Source organism: Oncorhynchus clarkii, chromosome 15 (assembly GCF_045791955.1).
Source record: "Oncorhynchus clarkii lewisi isolate Uvic-CL-2024 chromosome 15, UVic_Ocla_1.0, whole genome shotgun sequence".
NCBI lineage: Eukaryota > Metazoa > Chordata > Actinopteri > Salmoniformes > Salmonidae > Oncorhynchus > Oncorhynchus clarkii.
The window spans coordinates 19,529,499-19,554,917 of NC_092161.1; the positions used below are offsets into that span (position 1 = coordinate 19,529,499).

Sequence of the window (25,419 nt, forward strand, 5' to 3'; positions counted from 1 at the left end):
GATTTCGAACCCAGGTACCACAATATTAGTAATCAGACATGAATTCAGAATTTAATTCAATGTTTACTGTATCTCTTCTAGGTGACCATACAAATAGTTGTCGATGGCGGCAGGTAGCCTAGAAGTTGAGATGCAGGTAGCGTAGCGGTTTGAGAATTGGGCCAGTAACAGAAAGGTCGCTATTTTGAATCCCTGACCCGACAAGGTGAAATATCTATCTGTGCCCTTGAACAAGGCATTTAACCCTAATTGCGTCAAGGTCACTATTGATAATGGCAGACTCTGGCTGTGACCCCACTCTCCAAGGGTGTCTCGGGGAGAGTGGGATATGCAACAAAAAAACACATTTCCAATTCACACGTGTATTAATACCCACTGTACATGTGTGAAATTATACTTTTCCAGGTATAATGCCCCATTCAAGCCTTCCATCCAGCAGTGGGTGCTGAAGCTGTCTAACACCACTGAGGTCATAGAGAAATGGTTGACGGTTCAGAACCTGTGGATCTACCTGGAGGCCGTATTTGTCGGAGGGGATATCGCTAAGCAGCTGCCCCAGGTCAGAACAAGCTGAACCATGCTCTGTTTACCTGTTGATTCACTATTGTTTCACTTGAATGTAGATTCAATTTGAACTTAGTGTGGATTCCAGGCTATTCAAGTAAGGATATGGCCACTAAATCTGTCCCATATAGGAAGCCAAGAGGTTCCAGAACATCGACAAGTCCTGGCAGAAGATCATGCAGCGTGCCCACGAGGTGACAGGTGTGGTGCAGTGCTGTGTGGGGGACGAGACCCTCAGCCAGCTGTTGCCCCATCTTCTGGAGCAGCTGGAGGTGTGTCAGAAGTCCCTGAGCGGCTACCTGGAGAAGAAGAGGCTTGTGTTCCCTCGGTTCTTCTTTGTCTCTGACCCTGCTCTACTGGAGATCCTGGGACAGGCCTCAGACTCCCACACCATACAGGTACTGGACTGGACAAACTAAAAACATTCTATGGCTGGGTTACGTTAGGGCAACATTTTCTTCTACTGTACTGTTTCTCCATGTCTGGTATGGCCATAGATACCATTGATACACGACCATGCCAAAGGTATGTGGACAGCTGCTCATTGAACAGCTCAATCCAAAATCATGGCCATTAATATGGAGTTGGTCTCCCCTTTGCTGCTATAACAGCCTCCACTCTTCTGGGAAGGCTTTCCACTATATGTTGGAACGTTGCTGCAGGGACTTGCTACCATTAATCCACAATAGCATTAGTGTGGTCGGGCACTGATTTTGGGTGATTAGGCCTTGCTCGCAGTCGGCGTTCCAATTAGTCTCAAAGATGTTCGATGGAGTTGAGGTCAAGGCTCTGTGCAGGCCAGACAATTTCTTCCACACCGATCTTGACAAACCATTTCTGTATGGACCTCACTTTGTGCACGGGGGCATTATCATGCTGAAACAGAAAAGGGCCTTCCCCAAACTGTTGCCGCAAAGTTAGAAGCACAGAATAGTCTAGAATGTCATTGTATGCAGCGTTATATGTAGCGTTATGATTTCACTTCACTGGAGCTAAGGGGCCTAGCCCGATTCATGAAAAACAGCCCCAGACCATTATTCCTCCTCCATCAAACTTTACAGTTGGCACTATGCATTGGGGCAGGTAGCGTTCTCCTGGCATCTGCCAAACCCAGATTTGTCCGTCGGGCTGCCAGATGGTGAAGCGTGATTAATCACTCCAGAGAATGCGTTTCCACTGCTCCAGAGTCCAATGGTGGCAAATCCCTCCCTCCCATTTTAGACACAATTGCTTAGTATGGCAAGTTTTCAGGTTATAAGATGCTCAGACATGGAAACCCATTTCATGAAGCTTTCGACAAACAGTTATTGTGTTGACGTTGCGTCTGGAGGCAGTTTGGAACTCGGTAATGAGTGTTGCAACAGAGGACAGATGATTTGTACACGCTTCAGCACTCAGTGGTCCCATACCACTTCGCGGCTGAGCTGTTGTTGCTCCTAGACATTTTCTCTTCACAATAACATCACTTACAGTAGATCGGGGCAGCTCTAGCAGGGCAGAAATGTAACTAACTGACTTGTTGAAAAGGTGGCATCCTTTGACGGTGCCACGTTGAATGTCACTGAGGGGCAGCAGGTAGCCTGGCCGTTAGGAGCGTTGGGCCAATAACCGAAAGGTAGCTGGATCGAATCCCTGAGCTGACATGGTAAAAATCTTTCGTTCTGCCCCTGAGCAAAGCAGTTAACCCACTGTTCCACAGACGCTGATGACGTGGATGTTGAGTAAGGCAGCCCCCCCGCATCTCTCTGTTTGAGGGGTTGGGTTAAATGCGGAAGACACATTTCAATTGAATTAATTCAGTTGTATAACTGACTAGGTATCCCCCTTTCCTTCTTCAGTAAGGCCATTCTTCTGCCAATATTTGTCTATGGAGATTGCATGGCTGTGTGCTCGATTTTATGCACCTGTCAGCAACGGGTGTGGCTGCTATAGCCGGAACCACTCATTTGAAGGGGTGTCCACATGTATTAATTGTTTGGTGTTTTAACTATTGTCTCAATGTGTAACTGTGCAGTCTACATTATGTTTTTTGACTGCATAAAATGAAATCAATCAAAATCAATGAAATGTAGTGAGGTTCTAGTTCTATCATTTGTCGTTATCACAAATTAAACCTCTCTCAAACTGTAACTTGTCATCTCCTTTGGGTACAGGCTCATCTGCTGAGTCTTTTCGACAATGTGAACTGTGTGGTTTTCCATGATAAGAACTATGACCAGATCCTAAGCTTCCAGTCCCAGGAAGGAGAGACAGTAGACTTGTCCGAACCTGTTTTGGCTCAGGTACACTTAACCTACTGTACACACTGCTGAGTTGAAGGCAATGCTCCTCAATGCATGACTCACATTTGGCATTGGTGTTCTGATACGTTTCAATACAAAATGGAAGTTTCTTATTCCCATAATAAAAAGCCATTCTGCTTTGATTCCTGATCATCCATCTACTTTATATGTTCAGTGGTAGACTAATCATGAGGCGCAGATCCATTACTGAACATTGTTCTCTGATGGTGTCCGATAGGGAAATGTAGAAGCCTGGCTGGGGCTCTTGCTGGACAGAGTGAGGAAGACCATCCATGGCATTATCCGGCAGGCTCACATGTCCATCAGTGACGCAGGACTAAAGCTGGTGGAGTTCCAGTCTGTGTTCCCAGCCCAGGTGGGTCTGCTGGGCATCCAGATGATCTGGACCAGGGATGCAGAGGAAGCACTGGGGTTCAGCAAGGGAGACAAAAAGGTAACAGTCTGGGCATTCAAATACAGTACATGTAAGATACTTCCAAGTATTTGAGGTGTGCTTGATTTTGCTTGGAGCTTCCACTTTTGGGACCATTCCATAGGTGCTATTATACTGGGTAAAGTATATATTGTAGAATGTCGTTATACTGTGCCTGAAAGGGAATTGTATTTGTATTTATTTTTTACCTTTATTTAACTAGGAAAGTCCGTTAAGAACTAATTCTTATTTACAATGACGGCCTACCCTGGCCGAACCTTAACCCAAACGACGCTGGGCCAATTGTGCACCGCCCTATGGGACTCCCAATCACGGCCGGTTGTAATACAGCCTGGAATCAAACCAGGGTCTGTAGTGACGCCTCTAGCACTGAGATGCAGTGCCTTAGACCTATGCACCACTCGGGAGCCGGAATCTTCACCTCTAGACAAGAAGTAGCTTTATTTCTAAAATTAGATTTTTTTGGATACATTGTTGAATAAATTATTTTGTGTTTTCTTTTCACTTCTTGACTTGATTGCACAGGTCATGCAAACTACCAATCAAAAGTTTGGGGATATCCTGAATGAGCTGATTGATATGACCACTCGAGACTTGACCAGGAATGAACGCACCAAGTATGAGACTCTGATAACCATCCATGTGCATCAGAAAGACATATTCGACGACCTGGTGAGCATACCCTTTGCATTGTTTCAAAGACTTTTCCCCAACCACATACAAGTTGATGTTTCTTAGAAGCCTTATAGTATTTTTAGCAAAAGTACAGCAATAGTAAGATATTGGAATGCCATCTTTTTTTTTTAATGCAACATTTATACAACCTATTTTTCAGTAAGAAAGGGGGCACATTTTTCATGAATAACCTCTAGAATATTCATTGGGCATTTCATAAGGTATCTTATAAAGCTTTGCATGACTCTCCATCAGGTTGTACTATATAAACGTAATCCATGACTAAATCCACATCCCAATATCACTCAGGTGCGAATGAACATCCGATCGACATTAGACTTTGAGTGGCAGAAGCAATCCCGCTTCTACTTCATCGAGGACAAGGACAGATGTATAATCCAGATCACTGACGTGGAGTTTAGCTACTGCAATGAGTATCTGGGCTGTACCGACAGACTGGTCATCACCCCTCTCACTGACAGGTCTTTAATAATTACACTAATGGTATTCTATCTACTCTGAAACTCCTGCTTGTATTATAGTGTTATTGTTTTACTGGGACATATTATGGGCAGATTTCCCAAGCACAGATTAAGCCTAGTGCTGGTCAAAAAAGCATATTCAGTGATGATTCAGGATAAATCTCTGGGAAACCAGCTCTGTGATATCTACTATAATGCATACCGGCGCAGACAATACGGCTGGCTGAAAAGATCTTATCCAATTGCAAGAATGAGTTTGTTGCAACAATTAAGCAAACTTTTAAGCAAATTTTACCAAATTTTTACCAGCATGTCACGTGCAACCAGAGAAAAAAAAATCCTAGACCATCTTTATGCCACACACAGAGATGCATACAAAGCTCTCCCTCGCCCTCCATTTGGCAAATCTGACCATAATTCTATTCTCCCGATTCCTGCTTACAAGCAAAAACTAAAGCAGGAAGTACCAGTGACTCGCTCAATAGGGAAGTGGTCAGATGACGCGGATGCTCCACTACAGGACTGTTTTGCTTGCACAGACTGAAAAATATTCCGGGATTCATCCAATGGCATTGAGGAGGACACCACTTCAGTCTTCGGGTTCATCAATAAGTGCATCGACGACGTCGTCCCCACAGTGACTGTACGTACATATCCCAACCAGAAGCCATGGATTACAGGCAACATCCACATCGAGCTAAAGGCTAGAGCAGCCACTTTCAAAGGAGTGGGAGACTAATATGGACGCTTATAAAAAATCCCGCTATGCCATCAAACAAGCAAAGCGTCAATACGGGATTAAGATTGAATCCTACTACACCGGCTCTGACGCTCATCGGATGTGGCAGGGCTTGAAAACTATTGTGGATTACAAAGTGAAACCCAGACGTGAGCTGCCCAGTGACGCGAGCCTACCAGATTAGCTAAATGCCTTTTATGCTTGCTTCGAGGCAAGCAACACTGAAGCATCCATGAGAGCACCAGCTGTTCTGGATGACTGTGTGGTAACGCTCTCGGTAGCCGATGTGAACAAAACCTTTGGTCAACATTCACAAAGCCGCTGGGCCAGACGGATAACCAGGATGTGTATTCAAAGCATGCGCAGACCAACTGTCAAGTGTCTTCACTGACATTTTAAACTTCTCCCTCACCGAGTCTGTAATACCTACATGTTTCAAGCTGACCACCATAGTCCCTGTGCCCAAGGAAGCGAAGGTAACATGCCTAAATGATTACCGCCCCGTGACACTCAAGTCGGTAGCCATGAAGTGCTTTGAAAGGCTGGTCATGGCTCACATCAACAGCATCCTCCCGGACACCCTAGACCCACTCCAATTTGCATACCACCCCAACAGATTCACAGATGACGCAATCTACATCGCATTCCACACTGCCCTTTCTCACCTGGACAAAAGGAACACATATGTGAGAAAGCTGTTCATTGACTACAGCTGAGCGTTCAACACCATAGTGCCTACGAAGCTCATCACTAAGCTAAGGACTCTGGAACTGAACACCTCCCTCTGCAACTGGATTCTGGACTTCCTGACGGGCCGCCCCCATGTGGTAAGAGTAGGCAACAACACGTCTGCCACGTTGATCCTTAACACTGTACTTTGTCCCCTCCTGTATTCCCCCTTCACCCATGACTGCGTAGCCAAACACGACTCCAACACCATCATTAAGTTTGCTGATGACACAACAGTGGTAGGCCTGATCACCGACAATGATGAGATGGCCTATAGGGAGAAGGTCAGAGAACTGCCGGAATGGTGCCAGGACAACAACCTCTCCCTCAATGTGAGCAAGACAAAGGAGCTGACCGTGGATTACAGGAAAAGGCAGGCCAAACAGGCCCCCAGTAACATCAATGGGGCTGTAGTGGAGCGGGTCGAGAGTTTCAAGTTCCTTGGTGTCCACATCACCAACAATCAATCATGGTCCAAACAATCATGGTCCCCCTCAGGAGACAGACGGTTTTCTCTGCTACCACATGGCAAGCGGTACCGGAGCACCAAGTCTAAGACCAAAAGGCTCCTCAACAGCTTCTACCCCCAAGCCATTAGACTGCTGAACAATTAATAAAATCGCCACCGAACAATTTACATTGACCCCCCCCCCCCCCCCCTCCCTTTTGTACATTGCTGAAACTCGCTGTTTATTATCTATGCATAGTCACTTCACCCCCACCTACAGTGCCTTGCGAAAGTATTCGGCCCCCTTGAACTTCGCGACCTTTTGCCACATTTCAGGCTTCAAACAGAAAGATATAAAACTGTATTTTTTTGTGAAGAATCAACAACAAGTGGGACACAATCATGAAGTGGAACAACATTTATTGGATATTTCAAACTTTTTTAACAAATCAAAAACTGAAAAATTGGGCGTGCAAAATTATTCAGCCCCCTTAAGTTAATACTTTGTAACGCCACCTTTTGCTGCGATTACAGCTGTAAGTCGCTTGGGGTATGTCTCTATCAGTTTTGCACATCGAGAGACTGACATTTTTTCCCATTCCTCCTTGCAAAACAGCTCGAGCTCAGTGAGGTTGGATGGAGAGCATTTGTGAACAGCAGTTTTCAGTTCTTTCCACAGATTCTCGATTGGATTCAGGTCTGGACTTTGACTTGGCCATTCTAACACCTGGATATGTTTATTTTTGAACCATTCCATTGTAGATTTTGCTTTATGTTTTGGATCATTGTCTTGTTGGAAGACAAATCTCTGTCCCAGTCTCAGGTCTTTTGCAGACTCCATCAGGTTTTCTTCCAGAATGGTCCTGTATTTGGCTCCATCCATCTTCCCATCAATTTTAACCATCTTCCCTGTCCCTGCTGAAGAAAAGCAGGCCCAAACCATGATGCTGCCACCACCATGTTTGACAGTGGGCATGGTGTGTTCAGGGTGATGAGCTGTGTTGCTTTTACGCCAAAAATAACGTTTTGCATTGTTGCCAAAAAGTTCAATTTTGGTTTCATCTGACCAGAGCACCTTCTTCCACATGTTTGGTGTGTCTCCCAGGTGGCTTGTGGCAAACTTTAAACAACACTTTTTATGGATATCTTTAAGAAATGGCTTTCTTCTTGACACTCTTCCATAAAGGCCAGATTTGTGCAATATACGACTGATTGTTGTCCTATGGACAGAGTCTCCCACCTCAGCTGTAGATCTCTGCAGTTCATCCAGAGTGATCATGGGCCTCTTGGCTGCATCTCTGATCAGTCTTCTCCTTGTATGAGCTGAAAGTTTAGAGGGACGGCCAGGTCTTGGTAGATTTGCAGTGGTCTGATACTCCTTCCATTTCAATATTATCGCTTGCACAGTGCTCCTTGGGATGTTTAAAGCTTGGGAAATCTTTTTGTATCCAAATCCGGCTTTAAACTTCTTCACAACAGTATCTCGGACCTGCCTGGTCTGGTGTTCCTTGTTCTTCATGATGCTCTCTGCGCTTTTGACGGACCTCTGAGACTATCACAGTGCAGGTGCATTTATACGGAGAGTTGATTACACACAGGTGGATTGTATTTATCATCATTAGTCCTTTAGGTCAACATTGGATCATTCAGAGATCCTCACTGAACTTCTGGAGAGAGTTTGATGCACTGAAAGTAAAGGGGCTGAATAATTTTGCATGCCCAATTTTTCAGTTTTTGATTTGTTAAAAAAGTTTGAAATATCCAATAAATGTCGTTCCACTTCATGATTGTGTCCCACTTGTTGTTGATTCTTCACAAAAAAATACAGTTTTATATCTTTATGTTTGAAGCCTGAAATGTGGCAAAAGGTCGCAAAGTTCAAGGGGGCCAAATACTTTCGCAAGGCACTGTACATGTACAAATTACCTCAACTAACCTGTACCCTCACACACTGACTCGGTACCGGTGACCCCTATATATAGCCTCGTTATTCTTATTGTGTTACTTTTTATTATTACTTTTTATTTTAGTCTACTTGGTAAATATTTTCGTAACTCTTCTTGAAATGCACTGTTGGGTTAAGGACTTATAAGTAAGCATTTCACAGTAAAGTCTACACTTGTAGTATTCTGCGCATGTGAAAAATGAAGTTTGATTTGATTGGATCATCAGCACAATGATGACTGACATGTTCAAACTCCACTAGGTGTTACATCACCCTGTCCCAGGCCCTGGGTATGAGTATGGGCGGAGCCCCGGCAGGGCCGGCTGGTACAGGTAAGACCGAGACCACCAAAGACATGGGCCGTTGCCTGGGGAAGTACGTTGTCGTCTTCAACTGCTCTGACCAGATGGACTACAGAGGGCTAGGACGAATCTATAAAGGTACTAAAGCTTGTCCATGGGGAGATAACATGGAAAGGTCTCTTAATCAAAGCTAAATATGATCTGTCAATACTCATAAAACATTGCTATGAATGTTGCTCTGACACACATAAAGAGGTTATGAGGGTTTTACTGTGTCACAAAGACAGTACGGCCCCTTTAAATGAAGCTTTTCCTAAAAAATAACCACCATAGCATATGGAATTATGCAGAGTACATAAAGGGTATAAACAGAGAGCAAACATTATCTGCAGGTTTGGCTCAGTCAGGTGCATGGGGCTGCTTTGATGAGTTCAACCGCATCGAGCTCCCTGTCCTGTCAGTAGCAGCCCAGCAGATCTATATAGTGTTGCAGTGCAAAAAGAACAAGAAGACACAATTTATCTTCACGGATGGCGACTTGGTGGAAATGGACAGAGAGTTTGGCATCTTCCTAACCATGGTGAGAGAATATCATATTTCACATTTTCACTAACATTGTGCTACATTGCATGTAAGGTTCAAATACCAACTGTGAAAGGAAGATTTACTAGACATTATTTAGTGTGGTTTGCACACTCTTTTATTTGTAAAACAAAAAAAAATTCACCCCAATTTCGATCTTGTCTCATCACTGCAACTTCCCAACGTGCTCGGGAGGTGAAGGTCGAGTCATGCATCGTCCGAAACATGCCCGCCAAACCCCACTTATTAATACCCGCCCGCTTAACCTGGAAGCCAGCCGCACCAATGTGTAGGAGAAAACACTGTTCACCTGACGACCGAGGTCAGCCTGCAGGCCCCCGGCCCGCCACAAGGAGTTGCTAGAGCGCGATGAGCCAAGTAAAGGCCCCCCCTGCCAAACCCTCCCCTAACGCGGGCAACGCTGGGCCAATTGTGAGGCGCCTTATGGGACTTCCGTTCACGACCGGTTGTGATACAGCCAGGGATTGAACCAGGGTTTGTAGTGATGCCTCTCGCACTGCCTTAGACAGTGCCTTAGACTGCTGCACCACTCGGGAAGCCTCTTGGTTTACTTAATCCCTTCTTGAGTCAATTGCCAATGTTATGTCTACTATTATCTCTGTTCTACTGGTCTTCTCAAACGGCAGAACCCTGGATATGCTGGCCGCCAGGAGCTTCCGGAGAACCTGAAGATCCAGTTCCGTACGGTGGCCATGATGGTTCCAGACAGAGCCATCATCATGAGGGTGAAGCTAGCCAGTGCTGGTTTCCGTGACAACCAAGTCCTCAGCCGCAAGTTCTACACCCTGTACAAGCTGTGTGAAGAGCAGCTCTCCAAGCAGGTAACATCAAGGTGGTTGGTTTCTCAAATGACTGCCTCGCCTGGTTCACCAACTACTTCTCAGACAGAGTTCAGTGTGTCAAATTGGAGGGCATGTTGTCCGGACCTCTGGCAGTCTCTATGGGGGTGCCACAGGGTTCAATTCTCAGCCGACTCTCTTCTCTGTATACATCAATGATGTCGCTCTTGCTGCTGGTGATTCTCTGATCCACCTCTACGCAGACGACACGATTCTGTATACTTCTGGCCCTTCTGTACACACCATGTTAACTAACCTCCAGACGAGCTTCAAAGCCATACAACTCTCCTTCCATGGCCTCCAACTGCTCTTAAATGCTAGTAAAACTAAATGCATGCCCGCACCCGTCCGCCCGTCCACCATCACTACTCTGGACGGTTCTGACTTAGAATATGTGGACAACTACAAATACCTAGGTGTCTGGTTAGACAGTAAACTCTCCTTCCAGACTCACATTAAGCATCTCCAATCTAAAATTAAATCTAGAATCTGCTTCCTATTTCGCAACAAAAACATCCTTCACTAATGCTGCCAACATACCCTTGTAAAACTGACTATCCTACCGATCCGTGATGTCATTTACAAAATAGCCTCCAACACTCTACTCAGCAAATTGGATGCAGTCTATCACAGTGCCATCCGTTTTGTCACCAAAGCCCCATATACTACTCACCACTGCGACCTGTATGCTCTCGTTGGCTGGCCCTCGCTTCATATTCGTCGCTAAACCCACTGGCTCCAGGTCATCTATAAGTCTTTGCTAGGTAAAGCCCCGCCTTATCTCAGCTCACTGGTCACCATAGCAGCACCTACCCACCCGTATGACGCACTCCAGTAGGTATATTTTACTGGTCACCCCCAAAGCCAATTCCTACTTTGGCCGCCTTTCCTTCCAGTTCTCTGCTGCCAATGACTGGAACGAACTGCAAAAAATCACTGAAGCTGGAGACTCATATCTCCCTCATTAACTTTAAGCACTAGCGGTCAGAACAGCTCACAGATCACTGCACCTGTACATAGCCCATCTGTAAATAGCCCATCCAACTATCTCATCCCCATATTGTTATTTATTTATTTTTTCTCCTTTGCACCCCAGTATCTCTACTTGCACATTCATCTTCTGCACATCTATTACTCCAGTGTTTAATTGCTATATTGTAATTATTTTGCCACTATGGCCTATTTATTGCCTTACCTCCCTTATCCTACGTCATTTGCACACACTGTATATAGCCTTTTTCTATTGTATTATTGACTGTATGTTTGTTTATTCCATGTGTAACTCTGTGTTGTTTGTGTCGCACTGTTTTACTTTATCTTGGCCAGGTCGCAGTTGTAAATGAGAACTTGTTCTCAACTAGCCTACCTGGTTAAATAAAGGTGAAATAAAATTAAGATCAAAAGGTCACAGTAGCACCATAGACGGTACACACTTGTAGTCAATCCTCATCAAGAACTTTGGTCACCAGCCAGATTGATTATAATTGTCTCCTCTCACATGCTCTTCAAGGTCCACTATGACTTTGGGCTAAGGAACATCTTGTCAGTGTTGAGGACACTGGGTTCAGTGAAGAGGTCCAACCCCACTGAGCCAGAGAAAACGGTAGTGATGCGGGTGCTGCGTGACATGAACCTCTCCAAACTGGTACAGTCAAGTTTTCTTCTACCCTACAATCCAAGTGGTACTTCACCTCTATCCTTCACACTGAAACTAGAAGTATCTGAATTTGTGTCATCCTCAATGATTTTATGAATTCACATGAATGATTTAAATTTTTTATTGTAAAAAAAAATAAACAAAATCCCTGGGTCTCTGACCAGGTGGATGAGGACGAGCCTCTGTTCATGAGTCTGATCAACGACCTGTTCCCTGGGATCATTCTGGACAAAGCAGGCTACCCCGACCTAGAGGCTGCCATCCACGCCCAGACCCAGCAGGCTGGCCTCATACCTCACCAGCCCTGGGTCCTCAAACTGGTGCAGCTCTACGAGACCCAGCGGGTTCGCCACGGTCAGTCAACGTGCACTCAAACCTTCTGTTTTAAAGCTGTAGTGGAGATAGTTTGGTGTTTGCCATGATCAGTGATATTCCTCTGCAGACCACAGCCCCTTCTCTTCCTCTCATTCTATGTTGATCTCATTCTCTTGCCTGTAGGTATGATGACACTAGGCCCCAGCGGAGCTGGAAAAACCACCTGCATCCACACACTGATGAGGGCCATGTTGGATTGTGGCACCCCTCACCGAGAGATGAGGATGAACCCCAAGGCCATTACTGCCTCCCAGATGTTTGGTACCCTGGATGTAGCCACCAACGACTGGACTGATGGGGTCTTCTCAACCCTGTGGAGGAAAACGCTTAAAGCCAAGAAGGTCAGCAAGGTCAATAGAGTTGGGATGGAAGGGTAGTGCCTTCAGTATGCTGTTCTAGTTACAGTGTGCTCCAAAAGTATTGGGACAGTGACACATTGTTTGTCGTTTTGGCTCTGTACTCCAGCACTTTGGATTTGAAATGATACAGTGAGGACTACGAGGTTAAAGTGCACACTGTCAGCTTTAATTTGAGGGTATTTTCATCCATATCAGATGAGCCATTTAGAAATTACAGAACGTTTTGTACATAATCCCCCCATTTTAGGGGACCAAAAGTATTGGGACAAATTCACTTATGTGTATCAAAGTAGTCAAAAATGAAGTATTTGATCCCATATTTATAGCACACAATGACTACATCAAGCTTGTGACTCTACAAAATTGTTGGATGCATTTACTGTTTTTTGTTTTGGTTGTGTTTCAGATTATTTTGTGCCAATAGAAATGAATGGGACATAATGTAATGTCTCATTTAGGAGGCACTTTTATTGTAAATAAGAATATGTTTCTAAACACTTCTACATAAATGTGGATGCTACCATGATTATGATGAGTGAGAAAGTTAGACACACAAAAGTGTCACTGTCCGAATACCTTTGGCGCTCACTGTAGTTAGGTGTACTGGGAAGTTAAAGGGGCCGTGCAGTCCAAACAAATTGGATCGCCCTCCTCTGCCAATAACAGCTATTCAGGTTACATATCCCCCCCATTAGGCTCCTCCAATTAGGCCCCTCACAATTAGTTATGAGTTATCACTATCTAAGCCAGATGGTTGTCGTACTAGTTCTCATTTTTATTCTATTTAACTGTTTCTCTTCCCAAGGGGGAGCACATCTGGATCGTGCTGGATGGCCCTGTGGACGCCATCTGGATTGAAAACCTCAACTCAGTCCTGGACGACAACAAGACCCTGACCCTGGCTAATGGCGACCGCATCCCTATGGCGCCTAACTGTAAGGTGGTGTTTGAGCCCCACAACATCGACAACGCCTCCCCGGCCACAGTGTCCCGCAACGGCATGGTGTTCATGAGCTCCTCTGTGCTGGACTGGAAGCCTATCCTTCAGGCCTGGCTCCAGAGGGTGTCACCACAGCAGGCAGAGGTTCTCCTGGGCTGCTTCCATAGTGTTTTCCAGGTCTGTCTGAATATCATACTGTACTTCCATTCTCTTTTCCTAACCCAAAAAGAGACACAAACACATGCAGTATGTAGGCATACACACACTTTGCTGACATGTGTTCCCATGAGAATAATCCTCTGTGGTCTTCCTGAATCTGCTGAGTCTCTACCTTATTCCCTGTACAGGACTTGATCAACTTTGTCTTCACTGCTGTGTCTCCCAAAATGCCCATCCTGGAGTGCATGTACATCAAGCAGACCATTGACCTTCTGCAGGTAAGCAGAATAGCCACACTAAAATCCTGTAAAAGACACTTGAAATTCAAATATTTTACCTATTTATTCTTAGAAATATATGTAATTTTAATAAAACTGAACTAGTCATAATACCTCCCACATTCTATTATGACAATAACATTGAATCCAATAGACATGTCCACCCCAGTGGCTGAAGTGTTGAAAATATAAAACTTATTTAAAAGGCAAAGCTCAATGTGGAACCTTTTTCCAGGGTCTACTTCCTGCAGTGGAGGAAAAGCAGTCTCAGGGGGATGTATCAAGGCTCTTTGTGTTTGCTGTCATGTGGTCAGTGGGGGCTCTGCTGGAGCTGGAGGACAGATCCAAGATGGAGGCCTTCTTAGAGGCACACCCTGCCACTCTGGACCTGCCCCAGACCCAAGGAGACCAGACCATCTTTGAGTTCATGGTCAATGAACGTGGCCAGTGGGAGCACTGGTCCAAGAAGGTATGGCTTGTGCTGTTGCTGTTAATTGATCAATCAGTCACTCCACTAATCCTTACTCTCTCTCTCTGCATGATGACGTCACCTCCAGGTGCCAGAGTACAAGTATCCCACAGACTCTGTCCCGGACTACTCATCTATCCTGGTGCCCAACGTGGACAACGTGAGGACAGACTTCCTGATGCAGACCATCATGAAACAAGGCAAAGCCGTGTTGCTCATCGGGGAACAGGGGACTGCTAAGACTGTCATGATCAAGGTCTGAGATATAGATTTGTGAACGTAGATGTGGGTTTTATGACTATCTATGACCATAATACCTCTTTATAGGATCTCAATCCTAGTCATTCCATTGCAGGGCTATACCAGTAAGTTTGATCCTGAAACTCAGGTGAGCAAGAGCTTAAACTTCTCCTCGGCCACCCTGCCCAGTATGTTCCAGAGGACCATAGAGAGCTACATTGACAAGAGGATGGGCTCCACCTACGGGCCGCCGGCAGGCAAGAAGATGACTGTGTTTGTGGATGACATCAACATGCCCGTTATCAACGAGTGGGGTGACCAGGTTAGTGCCATTTTGTAACATGAATCCAGATGTTAATTTTGATCGTAACTATCAACATGAACTTGGCTTTATTTACACTTTACCAAAATATTGTATTATTTCTCTTAATAAATTATAATCTCCCTGTCTCTTGCACACAGAAAACCAATGAGATTGTGCATCCGTCCAACAGATAATCAATGAGATTGTGCGTCCATCCAACAGATAACCAATGAGATTGTGTGTCCATCCAACAGATAACCAATGAGATAGTGCGTCAGCTGATGGAGCAGGGTGGTTTCTACAGCCTGGAGAGACCAGGGGAGTTCACCAGTGTGGTGGATGTCCAGCTAGTAGCGGCCATGATCCACCCCGGGGGCGGGCGCAACGACGTGCCTCAGCGCCTCAAGAGGCAGTTCAGCACCTTCAACTGCACTCTGCCCTCCAATTCCTCCATCGACAAGATCTTTCGTACTGTGGCACAGGGCTACTTCTGCCCCGAGAGGGGCTTCCCTGAGGAGGTGTGCACCCTGGCCAGCGCCCTGGTGCCCACCACTAGGAGGGTGTGGCAAGCTGTCAAAGCCAAGGTACAGTACTGTGACATACCTAACACAGCCAGAGGAGGATGGAGGGAGTCTGGTTCTTCTTGAGATGAGTTTTTCCTTGCAACTGTGCTGCTGCTTGTGCTTCAGGGGTGTAGGCCGTGTTGCAAGAAAATGAATGATTAATTAATCCATCCATTTATGTGACCTCCTCAGATGCTGCCCTCCCCAGCCAAGTTCCACTACATCTTCAACCTGCGAGACCTCAGTCGTATCTGGCAGGGTATTCTAACGGTGAGGACCGAGGTGTGCCAGGGGCCAGAGGTGCTGGCGTCACTCTTCCACCACGAGTGTACCCGGGTCATTGCTGACCGTTTCGTTGACCACAAGGACAGACGGAGCTTTGACAGCATGCTGGAGAAGGTGGGTATGGAGTGTGGATTCTGTTCATATATCCTCTGTTATGCGGTTTGAATTGGTGTCCTGTTCTCAACAGGTGTAACTTTATAAAAGATGGACACATAGCTAGCTATGCATTTGAATATCACATTTTATAATTCTAGATTTTTTGAAATTGGCCTAGTTTCGTTATAGAATAACAAGTGTTTTGATTTCATATTTTACTTTTAATAACACTACATCTTTCTCACTATATTTCTGAAAGCATATTTATAAAGAAAGCATAGTTAAACACATTATCAAACTGGTTACCAACCACAGAGAGCTGTTTCCCTTAGGTTACAGTGGAGGAGCATGGAACAGCCATGATAGAGCACCCCCAGTGGGAGGCCTACTTTGTGGACTTCCTGAAGGATGCCCCCGAGACCACAGGGGAGGAGCCAGAGGACATGGAGCTGGAGGCCCCCAAGGTCTATGAGCCCATCCCGTCCTTCCAGGCCCTGTCGGAGCGCCTCGCCACGTTCCAACTGCAGTACAACGAGGCAGTCAGAGGCAGTGCCATGGACCTGGTCTTCTTCGAGGTAAAAGCAAACTACAGTATTAGCCCTTTCACACTACCGAAACGAGCCAAGCAATACATCAGTGACCTGGTTACACTGTACAGCACGGTACTGGTTGGCTTGACAGTGTGAAAAGGATAACAGTGAATTGAGCGTTCTATTCTAAATTATAAACTGGGTGGTTCGAGCACTGAATGCTGATTGGCTGACAGCCGTGGTGTATCAGACTGTATACCAAGGGTATGACAAAATATTTATTTTACTGCTATAATTGCATTGGTAACCAGTTTATAACAGCAATAAGGTACCCCTGGGGTTTGTGGTATAAGGCCAATATACCATGGCTAAGGGCTGTATCCAGGCACTCCGCTTTGAGTTGTACATAAAACAAGCCCTTAGCCGTGGTATATTGGCCATCTACCACAAACCCCCAAGGTGCCTTATTGCTTATGTATTCCATATCATGGGATTTACCAGTTGGCATACTCCCCTATCTTCTGGTAGCTTCTGGTAGCCATTGTCATTATTGACTGACACGTTAGTACACACAAATACACTACCATGTTTTCACTCAACAACATGTAGTAGTATCCTGCTGTAGCTCTGTATTCCTATTGGCTGATGCTCCTTCTCTTTATCGCCGGGCAGGATGCCATGATCCACCTGATGAAGATCAGTCGTATCGTCCGCACCCCTCAAGGGAACGCCCTCTTGGTGGGGGTGGGTGGCTCAGGGAAGCAGAGTCTCACCCGCCTGGCCTCTTTCATCGCTGGATACCAGAGCTTTCAAATCATCCTGACCAGGTCGGCCTTCTAGATACTAGCCTAATCATCATCATAAAGACACCCAAACCCTAATCATCATCATAAAGACATACTAACCAGTGGTTCCCAACCCTGGTCTGGATCCTGTGGTCTGTACTCTGTATTCAGTTACAGAGAGATTGGGTTAATAATCACATAATTGATCATCACAGATCTAATTCATGGATAATCACAGGTAAATTAATTGATAATCACAGATCTAAATAGATCAGTGGTGCATGCGGTGAACCATGTACCTTTTTGATAGGCTAATGACAGTAGCATAGTAGATTTTAGAAGATTAAATAGTGGATTATCGTTTGATTGAATCTTGTTAACTGGAGTTGGTGTGAAGAAAATTCTGTTTATCTCATTCATTCGACAGGACGTACAACACCAACAACCTCATGGAGGACCTGAAGTCGCTGTACCGCATCGCCGGACAACAGGGCAAAGGAGTCACCTTCATCTTCACCGACAACGACATCAAGGAGGAGTCCTTCCTGGAGTACATGAACAATGTGCTGGCCTCGGGCGAAGTCTCCAACCTGTTCGCCCGTGACGAAGTCGATGAAATCACCCAGGACCTCATCCCAGCCATGAAACGTGAGCACCCTCGCCACCCACCTACCGCCGAAAACCTCTACGACTACTTCCTGTCGCGTGTGAGGAGCAACCTGCACGTGGTGTTGTGCTTCTCGCCGGTGGGGGAGAAGTTCCGAACAAGAGCCCTCAAGTTCCCAGGTCTGATATCGGGCTGTACTATTGACTGGTTCCAGCGTTGGCCACGGGACGCACTAGTGGCAGTCGCACATCACTTTCTGTCCCAGTATACGTTCCAATGCTCTGAGGAAGTTAAGCAGAGTGTAGTCCACACCATGGGGACCTTTCAGGACCTGGTGGCCGAGAAGTGCACAGAGTATTTTGAACGGTTCCGCCGCCAGACCTACGTCACTCCCAGGTCCTACCTGTCCTTCATCGACGGCTATAAGATCATCTACTCAGAGAAGATCGCTCAAGTGGGCATGCTTGCTGAGCGCATGAAAACAGGTAAGGTAAAACTATTCAAAAACAAATATATGTGTTATGTTTTATTGTCACATACACCGGAGAGGTGCAGGGAAATGTGTTGCTTTACAGGGTCATCCATAGTACTACGGCACCACTGGAGCAAAGCTGGAGACATTGTAACAAGTGCATTGTTACACTTTTTGCACTGACAGACAGTATTAATTTATTATAAGTGAATGGCTATAACGTCTTGTTTATCGCCATTAATCAAATCAAATTTCAAATCAAATGTATTTATATAGCCCTTATTACATCAGCTGATATATCAAAGTGCTGTACAGAAACCCAGCCTAAAACCCCAAACAGCAAGCAATGCAGGTGTAGAGGCACGGTGGCTTGGAAAAACTCCCTAGAAAGGCCATAACCTAGGAAGAAACCTAGAGAGGAACCAGGCTATGAGGGGTGGCCAGTCCTCTTCTGGCTGTGCCGGGTGGAGATTATAACAGAACATGGCCAAGATGTTCAAATGTTCATAAATGACCAGCATGGTCAAATAATAGTAATCGCAGTGAACAGGTCAGGGTTCCATAGCCGCAGGCAGAACAGTTGAAACTGGAGCAGCAGCATGACCAGGTTGACTGGGGACAACAAGGAGTAGTAGTAGTCCTGAGGCATGGTCTTAGGATTCAGGTCCTCTGAGAGACAGAGAGAAAGAAAGAAAGAAAGAAAGAAAGAAAGAAAGAAAGAAAGAAAGAAAGAAAGAAAGAAAGAGAGAGAATTAATGAGAGCATACTTAAATTCACACAGGACACCGGATAAGACAGGAGAAATACTCCAGATATAACAGACTGACCCTAGCCCCCTGACACATAAACTACTGCAGCATAAATACTGGAGGCTGAGACAGGAGGGGTCAGGAGACACTGTGGCCCCATCCGATGATACCCCCGGACAGGACCAAACAGGCAGGATATAACCCCATCCACTTTGCTAAAGCACAGCCCCCAAACCACGAGAGGGATATCTTCAACCACCAACTTACCATCCTGAGACAAGGCCGAGTATAGCCCACAAAGATCTCCGCCACGGCACAACCCAAGGGAGGGCACCAACCCAGACAGGAAGACCACGTCAGTGACTCAACCCACTCATGTGACGCACCCCTCCTAGGGACGGCATGGAAGAGCACCAGTAAGCAGTGACTCAGCCCCTGTAATAGGGTTAGAGGCAGAGAATCCCAGTGGAGAGAGGGGAACCGGCCAGACAGAGACAGCAAGGGCGGTTCGTTGCTCCAGTGCCTTTCCGTTCACCTTCACACTCCGGGGCCAGACTACACTCAATCATAGGACCTACTGAAGAGATGAGTCTTCAATGAAGACTTAAAGGTTGAGACCGAGTCTGTGTCTCTCATATGGGTAGGCAGACCATTCCATAAAAATGGATCTCTATAGGAGAAAGCCCTGCCTCCAGCTGTTTGCTTAGAAATTCTAGGGACAATTAGGAGGCCTGCGTCTTGTGACCGTGTAGGTATGTACGGCAGGACCAAATCGGAAAGATAGGTAGGAGCAAGCCATTGTAATGCTTTGTAGGTTAGCAGTAATAGTCAACAGGATTCTAGCAGCCGTATTTAACACTGACTGAAGTTTATTTAGTGCTTTATCCGGGTAGCCGGAAAGTAGAGCATTGCAGTAGTCTAACCTAGAAGTAACAAAAGCATGGATTAATTTTTCTGCATCATTTTTGGACGGAAAAGAGAGATCAGGGTCCAGAGTAATACCGAGGTCCTTCACAGTTATATTTGAGACGACTGTACAACCATCAAGATTACTAGTCAGATTCAACAGAAGATCTCTTTGTTTCTTGATACCTAGAACAAGCATCTCTGTTTTGTCCGAGTTTAAAAGTAGAAAGTTTGCAGCCATCCACTTCCTTATTTCTGAAACACAGGCTTCCAGCGAGGACAATTTTGGGGCTTCACCAAGTTTCATTGAAATGTACAGCTGTGTGTCATCCAGATAGCAATGAAAATTAACATTATGTTTTCGAATGACATCCCCAAGAGGCAAATGTAGTGAAAACAATTGTGGTCCTAAAACGGAACACCGATTAAAGAGCTTTTTCACCACCTGACACAATCTCACTCTCCCCAGGCCTGGCCAAGCTGATGGAGGCAGAGCAGTCTGTGAGCCAGCTGTCCAAGGAGCTGGCTGTTAAGGAACAGGAGCTGGAGGTGGCCTCCAAGAAGGCTGATGGCGTCTTGCAGGAGGTAACAGCCAAGGCCCAGGCGGCCGAGAAGGTCAAGATGCAGGTTCAGAAAGTGAAGGACAAGGCTCAGGCCATCGTGGACGAGATTGAAGCCGATAAGAAAGTGGCCGAGAGGAAGCTAGAGGCAGCCAAGCCTGCATTAGCAGCCGCGGAGACCGCATTGCAGGTGAGAATAGGATTTGTTACATTGTTGAGTTTGCTTTTTCTGTCCATCGTATCAGTCGAAGTACAGTAGTGATCCAGCACCATTAGTACAGTAATGATCTCGCACCATTAGTACAGTAGTGATCCCGCACCATTAGTACAGTAATGATCCCACACCATTAGTACAGTAGTGATCCCGCACCATTTGTACAGTATAAATCCCGCATCATTATGTGGCCACCAACCCCAAGCTTATTGAGTGTTTCAAGAAGTTACTAAAATGAAAGCCATTTGAAAAGGGAAATCAGAATTATTTTTTCAGTGTCCTGTTTTCCCCAGACCATCAAGCCTGCGGATATCGCCACAGTGAGGAAACTGGGCAAGCCCCCACACCTGATCATGCGCATCATGGACGCCGTGCTGCTGCTGTTCCAGCGCAGGGTGGACCCTGTCACCCAGGACCCAGAGAGACCCTGCCCCCGGCCCTCATGGAGCGAGGCCCTCAAACTAATGCAGCAGTCTGGCTTCGTCAGCATGCTGGTCAACTTTAGTAAGGTAAGCCATATTAATGGGTGAAGAGGTTCCAAGATGTATGGGCATATTTAATGTGTCTTAAATGATCAAATTCACCTTGTCCAAGTGCATTCTCGAGTGTTTATAAGTCTTAAGACACATAGACTTACACCAGTGGTCACCAACCTCAAGATCACTTTCGCAGTCAAAAAGCAGCTGAGATCTACAGCTCATATTTTTTTTAACATTAGCCTCACACAAACAGTTTTGTAGGAATGAGGTTTGGACAGTAGGCCTAATACATTATCACAGCATATTGGCTATATGATTGTCCTGCCAATATTGTTAATCGGACCATATTATATTTCAAAACTCAAGGTTTGATAACAAAATAGATCAGTTGGTTTAGCACTGTTGAGGCAATGAATTTAAATCATTTGCTTTTTTATTTTACTGGACTGATGGTAACGACATCTGATGGTCAACAAGGTAAAATCAAAACATAATTATCTTCAGGTCAAAAAGTCGGAGCTCTAGAAAGATTCCAGAGTTTCCGACTTGGAATTCAGTTGGATGACCGTTCAAAACGATTTTTCCCAACCGTCTCTCACGGTCCCTGCTCTCTCCTTCCTTTCCTCCGGTGAGACTGACCTGAGAGAGGGGACACCGTCTTCCACCTGATGGCCAAACTTGAGTTGCACCGCATCTGCTTCATGCACAAATTCATTTTGTTCCTATGACCAGAGAAAGTTAAATATTCCTTCATATTAAAATCGACACCATGATACTTGGCTACTCATTCATTGCAGCTGCAGCCCGAGCGGAAGTACGGAGAAGCACGTTTTGTAATAGTGTTTAATAAAAACAGTGACAGTGCTGAATATCAACTTAAACATGAACTCACTCATACAAACACCAGCTCTTTTCTGTATTAATTGACTGTCTCTCTGTGGTCATGGTTTTAAAAGTTATTAAATCTTACGTAGGCTAGTAGCCAATTAAACTTGGCTGTGGCCAGTGTCATGAAGCTCTGTAGCCACGGTGATTTGAGCTAACCAATTGGGCAGCTGCAGTAGGTTCACTCCATTTAGTCACAGATTTGCCGGTCCGCTGGGTAGGCGGAGTTTGTCTCATGGGAACACTTTGCTTATTCGGTGCGCAGAACTTTTGACTCAAGTGCACCAACTGGGATTAGCTCAACACAATTTTTAAAAAGGAGCGCCAGCCTTTATTGTTTGTTGGCTTTTCTACAGAAATATTTGGTGATCGACTAGGAATGCCTTGAAGATCGACCAGTAGATCGCAATCGACCCGATTGGCAACCACTGACTTACACCAACTATATAGGCTTGATATAAGCAGCCATTTTCCTTTCCATGCAAGGCTTTAACTAGGAATTTTCAGCCATGCGGCACAAGGACAAAATCTTTAACGTCTGCCTTGACCAGTATGGCCAGAGTCATATATACTGTATCTAGAGTATGGAGGATTTTTTGAGCCAGTTTGCTACAGCAGGAAAATAATCCTGCAGCAACAAGAATTGTGAATTTTTATTTGGATTATAATTAATGGACAGTTTTGTAGGGGTCAAAACATTTTTTTGTCAGGGGAAAATCAAGTTTGAAATGTCAAAGCGGAAATGACAAACTTCAGAAGCATTTTTAAACCTCAAACACTACAGGTGATCTTCAAATGAAGATCCGACATCTGATTATGGACTTAGGTATTTGTATTTTGTAACGCTTGTCGTCTGGGGAAGGAGAGGAGGACCAAGGTGCAGCGTGGTAAGTGTTCATATTTTAAATATTTTAATGAACACTGAAAACAAAACAATAAACAACCAACGAACAGTCCTGTAAGGTGCAACACAACACTAAACAGAAAATAACCACCCACCATAGTCTTTCTTCTCCTCCTTAACCGCCTCCGTGGCCTCTTAAGAGCGGCGACCCTCGCCGCCGACCTCGGACTGGGGACCCTAGCCACAGGTCCCGAATGGACGGGAGATTCCGGCAGCGCCAGACAGGCGGGAGACTCCGGAAGCTCCAGAGTGAAGGGTGATTCTGACATCGCCGGCGTGACAGGTGGCTCTGGCAGGTCCTAGCTGACTGACAGCTCTGGCAGCTCCTGGCTGACTGACGGCTCTGGTAGCACCTGGCTGACTGACGGCTCTGGCAGCTCCTGGCTGACTGACGACTCTGGCAGCTCCTGGCTGACTGGCAGCTCAGGACAGACTGGCGGCTCTGGCAGCTCAGGACAGACGGGAGACTCTGGCAGCTCAGGACAGACGGGATACTCTGGCAGCTCAGGACAGACGGGAGACTCTGGCAGCGCTGGGCAGTAGGAAGGCTCTGGCAGCGCTGGACAGGCGGGAGCACCTGCAGGGAGAAGACGGAGAGACAGCCTGGTGCAGGGGGCTGCCACCGGAGGGCTGTTGCGTGGAGGTGGCACCGGATAGACCGGACCGTGAAGGCGCACTGGAGCTCTTGAGCACCGAGCCTGCCCAACCTTACCTGGTTGAATGCTCCCCGTAGCCAGGCCAGTGCGGCAAGGTGGAATAGCCCGCACTGGGCTGTGCTGGCGAACCGGGGACACCATGCGTAAGGCTGGTGCCATGTACACCGGCCCGAGGAGACGCACTGGAGACCAGATGCGCTGAGCCGGCTCGATGCCCACTCTAGCCCGGCCGATACGAGGCACTGAAATGTATAGCACCGGGCTATGCACACTCACCGTGGACACGGTGCCTGCCCGGTCCCTCTCGCTCTCCGGTAAAGCACTGGCTAAGGTCTCCTACCTGACTTAGCCACACTCCCCGTGTGCCCCCCCCCAATACATTTTTGGGGCTGCCTCTCAGATTTCGCTGCCTCCAGCTCAGCCTTGGGGCGGTGATATTCTCCACCCTGTGCCCATGATCCCTTGCCGTCCAGAATCTCCTCCCATGTCCAGGAGTCCTGCGATTCCGGCCGCTGCTGCTGCTGCCCGTTACCACGCTGCTTCTGTAACGGCTGTCGTGGGAAGAAGGTGAGGACCCAAGCCGCAAAACCTGAACCTATAGGGGAGGGTCTGGGTGGGTGTCTGTCCGCGGTGGCGGCTCTGGCACGGGACGTGGACCCCACTCCACCCACAAAACACAATGGAAAACAGGCTACCTAAATATGGTTCTCAATCAGGGACAACGATTGACAGCTGCGTCTGATTGAGAACCATACCAGGCCAAAAACAGAAATAGAAAATCATAGACAAACTAACATAGACAACCCACCCAACTCATGCCCTGACCATACTAAAACAAAAGACAAAACAAAGGAACTAAGGCCAGAACGTGACATATTTATTATGAATCCCCATTAGCTGCTACCAAGGCAGAAGCTACTCTTCCTTGGGTCCAGCAAAACTAAGGCATTTTATACAATTTTAAAAACATTACATTACATTCACAGACTGTGTGCCCTCAGGCCCCTACTCCACCACTACCACATATATACAGTACAAAATCCATGTGTACATGTGTGTCCTGTTCTGAACTAATTGCAATTTTCTTTTTTGTGGCACCTGGCCACACGACTAACAGTAGTCCAAGTCCGACAAAACTAGGGCCTGTGGGACCTGCCCTGTTGACACTGCTGATAAGAAAGTAGAGCATCGTCTTATCAGGGACATACTCCTCCCCATCTTAGCTACTGTTGTATCAATATGTTTTGACCATGACAGTTTACAATCCAGGGTAACTCCAAGCAGTTTAGTCACCTCAACTTGCTCAATTCCACATTATTTATTACAAGGTTTAGTTGAGTTTTAGAGTTTAGTGAATGATTTGTCCCAAATACAAAGCTTTTAGTTTTAAAAACATTTAGAACTAACGTATTCCTTGCCACCCACTCTGAAACTAACTGCAACTCTTTGTTACGTGTTGCAGTCATTTCAGTTGATGTAGTAGCTGACATGTATAGTGTTGAGTCATCCGCATACATAGACACTCTGGCTTTCCTCAAAGCCAGTGGAAATTCATTAGTAAAAAGTGAAAGAAGTAAAGGGCCTACACAGATGCCTTGGGGAATTTCTGATTCTACCTGGATTATGTTGGATAGGCTTCCATTAAAGAACACCCTCTGTTCTGTTACACAGGTAACTCTTTATCCACAGTATAGCAGGGGGTGTAAAGCCAAAACACATACGTTTTGCCAGCAGCAGACTATGATTGATAATGTCAAAGGCCAGACTGAAGTCTAACAAAACATCCCCCACAATCTTTTTATTATCAATTTCTCTCAGCCAATCTTCAGGCATTTGAATTTTTCAGTTCCTCATCTACACATGGGGATTTAACTGTTTTTACAGT

At 46.0% G+C, this 25,419-nt stretch overlaps 1 protein-coding gene and 1 pseudogene across 1 annotated transcript in view; one reads left to right on the top strand and one right to left on the bottom strand.

The window, feature by feature from the left end:
- The window catches only part of LOC139367012 (dynein, axonemal, heavy chain 5 like), a 69,273-nt gene that overhangs the window by 27,430 nt on the left and 16,424 nt on the right, over positions 1 to 25,419 (top strand). Inside the window, exons 36-59 of the mRNA XM_071104866.1 lie at positions 406 to 559; positions 696 to 962; positions 2,718 to 2,846; positions 3,085 to 3,300; positions 3,826 to 3,972; positions 4,285 to 4,457; positions 8,580 to 8,758; positions 9,013 to 9,200; positions 9,850 to 10,044; positions 11,573 to 11,707; positions 11,884 to 12,073; positions 12,218 to 12,435; positions 13,259 to 13,570; positions 13,741 to 13,830; positions 14,066 to 14,299; positions 14,388 to 14,555; positions 14,655 to 14,861; positions 15,098 to 15,427; positions 15,599 to 15,805; positions 16,120 to 16,362; positions 16,990 to 17,144; positions 17,530 to 18,194; positions 20,306 to 20,586; positions 20,904 to 21,119. Coding sequence (XP_070960967.1) covers positions 406 to 559; positions 696 to 962; positions 2,718 to 2,846; positions 3,085 to 3,300; positions 3,826 to 3,972; positions 4,285 to 4,457; positions 8,580 to 8,758; positions 9,013 to 9,200; positions 9,850 to 10,044; positions 11,573 to 11,707; positions 11,884 to 12,073; positions 12,218 to 12,435; positions 13,259 to 13,570; positions 13,741 to 13,830; positions 14,066 to 14,299; positions 14,388 to 14,555; positions 14,655 to 14,861; positions 15,098 to 15,427; positions 15,599 to 15,805; positions 16,120 to 16,362; positions 16,990 to 17,144; positions 17,530 to 18,194; positions 20,306 to 20,586; positions 20,904 to 21,119 — 5,299 coding nt within the window. The remainder of the gene's footprint in view (positions 1 to 405; positions 560 to 695; positions 963 to 2,717; positions 2,847 to 3,084; positions 3,301 to 3,825; positions 3,973 to 4,284; positions 4,458 to 8,579; positions 8,759 to 9,012; positions 9,201 to 9,849; positions 10,045 to 11,572; positions 11,708 to 11,883; positions 12,074 to 12,217; positions 12,436 to 13,258; positions 13,571 to 13,740; positions 13,831 to 14,065; positions 14,300 to 14,387; positions 14,556 to 14,654; positions 14,862 to 15,097; positions 15,428 to 15,598; positions 15,806 to 16,119; positions 16,363 to 16,989; positions 17,145 to 17,529; positions 18,195 to 20,305; positions 20,587 to 20,903; positions 21,120 to 25,419) is intronic.
- On the bottom strand, positions 19,504 to 20,224 carry LOC139367015 (uncharacterized; annotated as a pseudogene).